Source organism: Gekko japonicus, unplaced genomic scaffold (genome assembly GCF_001447785.1).
Source record: "Gekko japonicus isolate JY-2015 unplaced genomic scaffold, Gekko_japonicus_V1.1 scaffold5825, whole genome shotgun sequence".
Classification (NCBI taxonomy): domain Eukaryota; kingdom Metazoa; phylum Chordata; class Lepidosauria; order Squamata; family Gekkonidae; genus Gekko; species Gekko japonicus.
The window spans coordinates 26247-36696 of record NW_015175548.1 but is presented as its reverse complement, the minus strand read 5'-3'; the positions used below and the strand labels follow the sequence as shown (position 1 = coordinate 36696).

The window sequence follows — 10450 nt, the reverse complement described above, 5'->3', positions numbered from 1 at the left end:
TTCATGGAGGAGGGGGCCCATCAACGGCTGCTAGATTCGGGGACTGAAGGGAGCCCCCAAATCCAGAGGCAGCAAACCTCTGAGCACTGGTGCCAGGAGGCAGAAGCAGGGAAGTGCCTTGGCCTCTGTGCTCAGTTTGACTGGCCCTCCAGGACGACTGGGTGGCCACGACATGAAACAGGATGCTGGCCGAGATGGACCACAGGTCTCACCCAGCAGGATTTGTGCTCCGAGCCGCGGCTGGTGCTGTGGTGGGGGGGGGGGGGGGGTTCTTAAATGGCACTTGACATTATGCCAAGATGCCAGTGATTGATGGGGGGGGTGTCAAAAAAGAACCCTGGTGGCATTTGGGGGAGGGGGGCAATCCCACTTCCCCAGAGCACTGAATGCAGGTCAAATTGCTAGTATGGAAATGGCCAAGGTGAAATCTGAGCAGGAACAGCACATTTCAGTGCCACGTGGTGGCAGGAACTCTGATGTATACATGGCACACGCTCCCACTCCTGCTTCCTCGTGTGTCGTCTCACCTTATGCTCCCTAGCAGGTGGAGCACATCGGATTGGGCTGGGCGGCCATCGCAGTGCACAGTCAGTAAGATGCCACCGTAGCCAGTCCAGATGCCCACCTCCCATTTTGTGGAATGAATGTCGCTGAGGAGACTCAAACTCTGCATTTCCTGGGCTGTTTTGTAAGAATGTTGCTTTGGCGGCAGCCGCCACCACGACACAAGGATCTTCACTGTGTGACTGAAGGTATGCTGCGGCAGCCATTTCATGAATCGTGGATGGCACCACCTTCTGTGGCTGTGCCCAGCACACGTCGGAATTCCAAAGGTGCCTGCCACCTCAGAACAGTTGGGGGACCCCTTGCTCTAGAGAGGCACAGGAAGGTGTCAGCCCAGGGGAAAAAACACCCGCCATTTTAGTACATGATCTCCTGTTGATGGGGCTCTGTGCAGAAGCTGTTTCCTACTGGCAGACAGATGGAGATCCAGGCTCCTAGTTACACCAGATCTGGCCCTCAGCCACGATCCTGAAGGACCAAGTTCTTCACAGGCTGCTCAGTCCACTCCCAGCATTAAGAAGGTTAATGTTAAAGGTCCACTCACCTCTGCAAGGTGCTTCTGGCATCCTAAAGAAGAAAGGCAGAGAGGGGGAGAGAGAGGAAGAAGAGAGACCTCAGTGCCTGCTAAAAGACCACACCAGAAAGACCCCCTCAGGTTCTGGAAGATTCTGCACTCTGGCCTTTTGCTTGTGTCCAGCTAGGAGACTTCTCTTAGAGACGGGGGGACATTTTTATAAAGTGGGAGAAAATCTCCGTGAGGCTGATATCAGCAGACAAAAGGGAGCCATTTCGGAACACAGCTGGGTGATCTGCTTTGTCAACTCAACAGTGGCAACTTTCACAAAGGGGTTTTTCCTCACATGGAAGGCAGGAAGCCCTCAAATTAGGGTGTGTTGTGGATTCCTGTGTTGTTGGTGTTGTGTGTCTGTGTGCATTTGTGTGTGCCCAACTGCAAGCAGCCAGTATAAGGGACATCCCCTACCCCCACAGACATCCTCCTTTTAAAACGACCTGTGAAAGGTCTTGCATGTGACCCTGGTTGTTGGGGATTTTTGAAAGAGCTCCCCGTGAACCTGGCTTTGCTTGCATGGGGTTCCCCAGACTACTGGTTGAGACACAAACACACTTTGGCTTCTGAGATGGAAGCCGAGTGGCCTCCATCTACCAGGGGGTGGCAGGGGGCTGTTGGGATGGAGAGATGCATTTCCTGGGGGTGGAATTCCACAGGGCCACCGGGATTGTGCAGTCTGCCCTTGACTGGAGATGTAAATGGGAGGAGGGGAAAAGGGCCCACGTGCGGAGATGGAAACCTGCTAGCAACATAAACTGGGCTTGTTTGCTTTTCTGCTAAGCGGAGGAGGCACAGAGAGGGTCTGGAGCCAGCCTCCTCCCCAAGGGAAGCCTGGACTGTTCCTGCCACCCCCTCACCTGCAGGAGATCACTGGCTGGCTGCCGATGCTTCTCCTCCATCTCCCGGATGAGGCTCTCAAGAGAGGAGAGCTCCTCAGAGAGTCTGGACAGGTGCTGGTCTCTTTTTTTTTCCACCTCTTTCTCCACCTCTTCCATCTGGGCCAGCAAAAGTTTCTCTTGTTCTTCCAGAAACTTCTGTAATTGCCTGAACTTGGTCAGCGTCTTCTGCCGCTCTCCTTTGGTTTGCCTCTGTGACAGAAAAAGAATACAGCTCGTGTTTGCAGTGGGAAGAAGTCCCTGAGAAGACTCCTACTGGAATGGCACTTTTGCCCTTCCCAGAGATCGCAACAACATTCAGTAGGAAAAGACAACATTTCGGAAGGACCCATCCAAAGGACACAGACACAATAATTATCTCTGCATTACTTTCTTCTTGGAGTGATGTTTTACTTCACAGAACTCAAACACGTCCTGCAGCACAAGACAAAAAGAGCTGAAGAAACATCTCAAGTCTCCACACCGACCCTAAGGTTACTTCATTTTATTTTATTTATGTTTGGATTTATATCCCACCCTACCCCGAAGGCTTCCACATGGAGCTTTTGCACTGGTAGGGCAAACTGACCTGTTCACTGCAGAGATTTGAGAGGAAGGATGCTCCTCTTAACATTCACAAAACACAATTCTAAGAGGTCGTTCATTAACTCTCCCGTGGGGAACCAAGCAATTCCCAGTGGCAGGAGGCTGGCTTCTTGTGTGAGTTTTCGCATTTGGCTGCCTTCAGTTTCAAGTCGCTGTACACTTCCCAGCCACAGTGACACTTACGAGGAGGTCTTGGCTCTCCTTCACTAGACTGTCTTTGTACGCCAGGATTCTGTTCCTCTCCTTCCGCAGAATCTCCACACAAGTGCAGAACTGATCCTAGGGGTGGAAAAGGTCCCAAATTGAGGTTTGTTTCTTTTCAGAAGTTTACTATAAAACATTAAAAGCAAAACTGTCATCAAAGGCCAAACTAGACATAAGTGCAGAATGTCCTGCGTCCTACTGTTACCCCTGGCCGGAGGGTTAACAGCAACTCCACAGTTTTTTAAATAAGGGAAGACAACAGTGTAGGGGGGGAAATAGTAACAAACCTCCTATCAAAATGCTGCTGCCCCCTGGGGACTAAGGAGGCCCACACACCCAGTCCTGAGGAGTGACTTTATCCTAGCATCACCCCCTGAGCAAGGCTGTAACCAAGCCAGGAGACAGGCAGCAAAGACAGATCCTGTTGCTCCCACTCTGAGCCCACTGCCCTACAAAAAGTGCCCTGGGACACCCCGGAGTTCAGCTGGGGAGGATCCACGTGTCCTCCCCATTATCGTCCATCTGGCAGATGTCCTACCTTGTACTCTTGGGAGGCCTCCTCCACAGGGACGATGTCGTGATACTGGTGCTCCTGGGACTGCTCACAAACCACGCAGATGGGGGCTTCGTGGTCCTTGCAAAAGAGCTTCAGCGGCTCCTGGTGCTTCTGGCAAACGCTTTCCTTTCTAGCTGCCACAATTGTCTGATCCCCAAAACAAAACAAAAAAACATCAAGAAGCAAAAGCTGTCATGACCACATTACTAATAATATTTCAATTACACTGAATTTCAAATCAAGTCGACTCCCCGTCGGTGGGATCATTGATTTTTCTACTGAGTGATAGCATATGGATTTTTGAAAATGATACCCATATCGTCTGAAGAATATTGCTCACTGAAATTGTGATAAGATATTTTCCTTTGGATATTTCCTCCAGGGGTCTCCCAACCTTTTTTAGCCTGCAGGTAACCTTTGGGATTCTGAGAAAAGGTGGTGAGTGCCATCCCAAAATGGCCTCCCCAAAGGCGTCATTTTCAAACTGCAGGATAAAAAAGAAAAAATTGACTCTGTTTTTAAAGTGTGTGAGTTCCTGAGACTGCAACTGGGACTGGTCACCACCACCCCAGAGCCTTTGTGGAAGGCTCTTAGCCATGGGGCTTTGAAGGGTGGCCTCTTCGCCAGCATGTTGCTGGAGAATTGAGGTGCTCTTCCGCCCTGATGGCGTCCGTAATGGAACCAGAGCCGCTGACCGGGACAAGTGTTGGAGATCGGGCGTATAAAACGTACCTTGAGCGAGGTCTTCGGACCACCAATTAACAGTGAGTCAAGTTAAATCGAAATACCGGGAATTTAAAAGAAAGCCCCCCAGGGAATGACGAGACGAGCAAGCGGGGGAGGGGCCCCTCCCATACGCATAAAGAGAATAGCGATTTGCCAAGGGGGAGCTGAAGAAAAAGCATTGAAATCTATTTTAAGAAATCAACCAGAGCGCCTGTAAGCGTTTGGGCGAATTTCAGAGACTTTAGCAAGTTTTTTAAAAAGTAAACAATCAACAAATATGGCGTGGAAAAAACGGAGAAAGAGCAAAGGCCCCCTGGGAACGACGAGGCGAGCGGGGGAGGGGCCCCTCCCATACACATAAAGAGAATAGCAATTTGCCAAGGGTGAGCTGAAGAAAAAGCGTTGAAATCTATTTTAAGAAATCCACCAGAGCGCCTGTAAGCGTTTGGGTGAATTTCAAAGACGTTAGCAAGTTTTTTAAAAGTAAACAATCCACAAATATGGCGTAGAAAAAAACGGAGAAAGACAAGCAAAAGTGAAACTACTGGGGAGCATGAGCCCGCGGTCGGAAGATACCACTGAGTTTTCTAAACTGCTAGTGGACTCTTTGCACCCTCTACTGGACCAGATGACGAACATCAACCAACAACTGACAGCTTTAAACCAGAATTTTGCAACTCAGCAGCTCCTATTGACTGAGACTACAAAAAAGACAGAGCAAACAGCTGAGAAAGTGAAGGAAATGGATGCCAACTCCAAAAAGGTTAAGAAAAAGGTTCAAATGCTGGAAAAGAAGCAAGCTTCAGATGAATATCAACTTTTGCAGTTACAAATGGAAAAAGCTAACCTAGTCCTCCAGTTCCAAGGGGTCCCTGAAGCAAAAGAAGAGAATCTAAAGCAACTGCTGAGTGATGTGCTAGCCCCAGTTACAGACTTAAAAGCGGAATACCTTGTAAGCGAAATGGATGCAATTTATAGAACCTATTCCGCTTATATCAAGAAAAATAATCTGCCTGGGGCGATAGTGGTTAGATTCTCAAAGAGACGTGTGAGGGACCAAGTCCTGAAAGCAACTACAGGACCGCCTTGAAAATTGGAGGTAACACCATCAGGATTTTAAAAGATATTCCATTCGAAATAAGGAAGAAGAGGAAGAAGTATAAAGACTTGATCCTATTTTTACAAACAAACAGCATTCCTTACAGATGGTTGACCCCCGAAGACGTCATTTTCAAACTGCAGGATAAAAAATAAAAAATTGACTCTGTTTTTAAAGTGCGTGAGTTCCTGAGACTGCAACTGGGAGAGTCCGGTGAGGATAGCAAGGAAGAAGAAGACAGCAAACCTAGTGATGAAATGGACTCTGCTACTTCCGATGAGGACTCCGAAAAGGGGGCAACAGCCCCTAAGCGAGAATACCAATTAAAGATTAGAAAAGATAAAACAAAATAAAGTCTGAAGAACTCTGAATTGTGCCTTAAGGCTATAAATGATGCTCTTGTGATTTTTTTTTAAATAGTGAAAATAATGGTTTTAAAGATAAATAATATAGCTTGATCGACTATGTTCAATGTAATCATAGCATTTTAGACTAACACTGATAAAAGCTACTGTAATGATGTCCTATTCTTGGGTTTTTAGTTTGGTTTTCTTTCCTTTCTCCCATAGATGTAGTTTTCCCTACCCTTTTTTCGTAGTTTATAGAAAATGCAATAAAAAATCCCTTCTGGGGGGCTTTAAAAAACAAACAAACCAAAATGGCCGCCACAGGAGGCAAAGCCAAACCCAAAATGGCTGATGCAGCTGGCAGAGCCACGTAAACTCCCCTCCCCTGTCCTGAGCCTAGATTCTGCAAACCTCCCAGCTCCCCTTTCTACACTCTGAATGATCACAGGAAAGGCTCTAAAGACATTTTTGGAACAGCGTTGACATATTTGTCCCAGTACTGATAACTGGACTCAGGGATGAAGCACGTTAGACCTTGATGCAGCCAACGTTGCCAGTGACGTAGTGCTTTGTCTGGAGAGGACAGCCGTCTTTCTCTGTCCCTGCAGGGCTCCCCACCTCATTCCAGATTCACAGTTACTGTTGCTTGATACTGGAATACCCCTCTTCAGTCACTCTGGGCAGGCATTTTGCTGACTGGAGGGACGGGACCCACATCCTCTGTATCGGGGTCCCCAGCGTGGTACCATGGGGGCATAAAGGCGCCCAGCAACACCTTTTCTGGGGCTCTACAATCCTTTTGAGAAAGTGGGTGGGGCATCTGTCAAGGAGGATGTCTGATTGGTCATTTGAGATCTGACTGGCTGTGCAGATTACGGCGGATATTCAGAGAGGGGGCTGAATAAAGCCTGCCCCCACCTCCTAGCTCTGGCGTTCCAAGGAGGTCTCCAATCCAAGTACTTGCCAGGGTCGGCCCTGCTTCGCTTTGTTCTGATGAGCTCGGGTTGCCTGGACTATCCAAGTCACAGCGGCTGTGCAGATTTTTAAAAACACTGATTCGGCGGCAGCTGCCCCCACGGCACAAGGATCTTCCCTGTCTAACTGAAGAGATGATGTGGCAGCCATCTTGTAGCAGGCTCCACCTCCTGCAGCAGCCATTTCGTGGCTGCTCCCATCACGCTGTGTCAGAAATCCAAAGGCACTCATCATGGCCGGATACTCTAAGGTAGACCCTGCTCTGGATAGTCCCACTTTGGCAGCGACACCTCTTCGACTAGCCCTGCTGCTAGATCTCCATACGGGAGAGGCTACTGCATTCCCACTAGATGTTAACGGGTGGGCATAGTACTGCTTCACTGCCTCGTGTCAGTGGGAGGCTGGGGGCAAAAGGATCAAGAGCGCCTCACGAACAAGCAAATTCCACCACTGGGTTCGAGACGCAGGTAGTGATCAGATCATACTTTATTCACTGATTAGCTCAACTAAAAGAGAACTCTAGCAGGACCGAAGCCCTGCTTAAATCCGTGCACAACACCACACCCCACACACACCCACTACCCCTGATAGGCTATTTACAGTGCGGCTCCTGGTCTATAGGATCCTGCCAGGATCCTAGCTGTCTATTGTTCTAGGTTACAAGCTTTGTCGGTCCATGCCAGGTCCAGGACATGACAGAAAGGGAATCTCCAGGTGGAATAGAGGGCAGGGGAACATGATGAGATCTGAATGGGAGCCAACCTGAAGCTGAGTAAGGAATCAAAACAGAATACTGACATTATGAGCAAACGAGGGGAAATTCTAAGCCAGGCAAGAAAAGTCTCCAGTCCTGGTGAAAGGGAGCAGGGCAAAGGACCAGACCAACGGAGGGGTCTGCTTAGCCCAGGATCCTGTTTCCGACTCTGGTCGACCGGACAGGGACAGCCAAAAGGCCGACCGATTCCCACTTCGCTGTCGAGCACCTGCGGCCTAAAATTAAATGGGCTTAATATCTATCATTATTTGCATTCCAGCAAGAACTCCTTTTTCCCTGGATCGAACCTCCAAGGAAAGCAGGAAGAAATCACAGCTATTCCGCACTGAAGATGCACAGAGGTTTGTTACCTTCTCCTCCTCCTCCTCCTCCAGGGGAGTCACCTGGTGACCTCGGTGCTCCCGGGACCGGCTGCAGACCACGCAGAGGGGGGCTCCGTCCTCCCGGCAGAAAAACTTCAGGGGCTCCCCGTGCTTCTCGCAGACGCCCCCTTCGCCTTCTCCCCCCTTGGCTTCTGCCCCCTCCCCTTCCGAAGGCCTGAACTTCTTGGCGATTTCCACAAAGTTGGCCAGCTGCGGGTTCGGGCGGAGGCTCCCCTCCCGCGCCTTTCCGCGGCACTGGGGGCAGGAAGGCTCGGACGAGGCGGCCCCCGACTCCCCCCAGCTGCGGGTCAGGCAGGCCCGGCAGAAGCTGTGGCCGCACTCGGCGATGGCCACCGGGTCCCGGAAGAACTCCAGGCAGATGGAGCAAGAGGCCTCCTCGCAGAGCTCCCGGACGGCACCCTCGGCCGCCATGGCTGCCTCTACGAAGGGGAGGAGAGACTAGAGTTAGTTTCGGTTTCTTTCCGCTTTCCCGAAGCAGCCAGGGGGGCGTCTCCCGTCCTCCTCCTCGCCTCTCTGCCGCCGCCCAATCCGCGGCCCGGGGAGTGAGAGCGGCGGGGGAAAGAGCCGCTGCAAAAAGGGCCGGGAAGGAAGGCGGACCTTGGCAAGGACCGGCCTCCTTTGCACTTCTCCTGGCTTTTGCAGGCGCCTCGGAGCGGGAGGGATGGAGGGGGGGAGGGAAACCGGGGGCTTCCCTGAGTCTTGGGGAGATCGGGGGTCTCCAGCGAAAACGGGTGGAAGGAGACTGGAAAGCTTGCCCCAGGGAGAAACTTGGAGGCAGAGGCGGCTTGCCGAGGGGAGTCACCACATCAATCTGCCCCTTTCCAAAACCACAGCCCGTGTCAGATCTCCCCCTCCCGCCTCAGACTCCACTTTCCCTTGGGAAGCTGACTTTAAAAAAGAGGGAGGAGACCCTCCCGTTTGTATGCGATTCAACCTCTCTGCCCGTTCCCGCGACAGCGACACGCGCGCGTTCCCTGCAAACCCAGATCTGGAGGCGGATGCCAGATCCCCAAGAGAGGGGGAACGGACCGCGCCACTGCAGACACTAGGAGAGGGGAGTCACATCGCCGAAACCCCCCCTCCCCAAAGAAAAGTCCAGACAGACAGGAAAGCAATGCAACAGAGAAGGGCCGAGGATATACCCTCTCTCCCTGAAGAGCTACTTTTCTGCTGGGAAGGGGGGGGGATTAGTACAGCCCACTCTTTTGGTGGTGTGTACAGAATCTTAACTGGGCACTTATCAATGCTTCCGACTTCGGAACAGGAGGAGTTATGCACAGAACGGACCCGCCCATATTGAGCTTGGCGGTGGGTGAATAGGGTGGCCAAGGAACCTACCTGGTGTTTAAGGTATTTGTTACCTAGTAAAAAAAATCCCCGTGTATTCATTCAGGAGTGGAAGAGCTTTTCCTGGATAATCTGCAGGTCAGACTAGTGAATTATCACAGTACTTTCCTTTCCTGTAGGTCTCAATACTTCCCTGTTATGTATTAGCTGCTAAAAGATGGCCGCGGCAGCGCTAGCCTGGCCATGCCCTTGGACCAACCTTCTGACCTTCGGGTCTAAGACAATAGCCACCTCGGATCCTAGGGTGCACCAATCGGTTCGCCCAGACCCGAAAGTAGACCTATCGAGATGTTGACTTGTAAATAGAACCAATCAGGGGTGATGGGTGTGGTGTGGGACGCATTTAAGCCAGGCACTGACCGGCCAAGTTCTCTTTGGTTCCTGGTGTAATCAGGATCTGCAGGTCAGACTAGTGAATTATCACAGTACTTTCCTTTCCTGTAGGTCTCAATACTTCCCTGTTATGTATTAGCTGCTAAAAGATGGCCAAGGCAACGCTAGCCTCGGACCAGCCTTCTGACCTTCGGGTCTAACACAATAGCCACCTCGGATCCTAGGGTGCACCAATAGGTTCGCCCGGATCCGAAAGTAGACCTACCGAGATGTTGACTTGTAAATAGAACCAATCACGGGTGATGGGTGTGTGTGGGTGTGGAGCGGGGACACGCATTTAAGGGCACTGGCCGGATAAGTTATCTATGGTTCCTGGTGTAATCAGCTTAGAGGGAACACTGGTCTCAACCTTTCCTATCTTAAGACCCACCAATCCCTCTTATTAAAGAACTTAGGTCCCAGCAAAAAGCTAAATGTGACCGATTTTTTAAAGCCCTCTGATAGTGGAGCTGATTCACTATGCTGAGTCTCCGGTCCCAGTACTTTTCACCTGTCTCAACCTTTCCTATCTTCAGACCCACCAATCCCTCTTATTAAAGAGCTTAGGTCCCAGCAAAAAGCTAAATGTTACCGTTTTTTTAAAGCCCTCTGATAGTAGAGGGAGGGCCATGACCCGGATAGCCCAGGCTAGCCCAATCTGAGAGGCTCATAGGGTTGGCCCCGGTTAGTCCTTGGATGGGTGACTACCAAGGAAGTCCAGTGTCGCTATGCAGAGGCAGGCCATGGCAACCCACCTCTGTACATCTCTTGCTTTGAAAACTCTGTGGGGTCCATGTAAGCCAGCGGTGACTAGACAGCAAACAAAAATAAAGTGGGGGATGGAATGGCCTCCATGGAGCATCAAGGCAAGGAATTTGCTCAGGTGCAGAAATTCAGTGAATAGTGAAGAGTCCTGCTCATATCTGTGCCCACACACAGAGGCCTCATCCCCCCCCCCCATACTCCATGTCCCCTACAACATCCACAACCATCTGTGGAGAATGAGCACGAGGCCTTAAGGGCTTCATCTCGGCCTCTTCTCTCTCCTCT

General features: G+C 50.8%; 1 protein-coding gene across 1 annotated transcript; it reads right to left on the bottom strand.

Moving 5' to 3' along the window:
- Positions 1 to 771: 771 nt before the first annotated feature.
- Positions 772 to 8186, bottom strand: LOC107122896 (tripartite motif-containing protein 7-like). The gene is made up of 6 exons (XM_015426035.1): positions 7649 to 8186; positions 3359 to 3523; positions 2800 to 2895; positions 1993 to 2223; positions 1109 to 1131; positions 772 to 871 (listed from the first exon to the last, which is right to left on the bottom strand). The coding sequence occupies exons 1-6, from the start codon at positions 8090 to 8092 to the stop codon at positions 772 to 774; spliced, it is 1059 nt and encodes a 352-aa protein (XP_015281521.1). The 5' UTR covers positions 8093 to 8186.
- Between the last annotated feature and the right edge of the window lie 2264 nt (positions 8187 to 10450).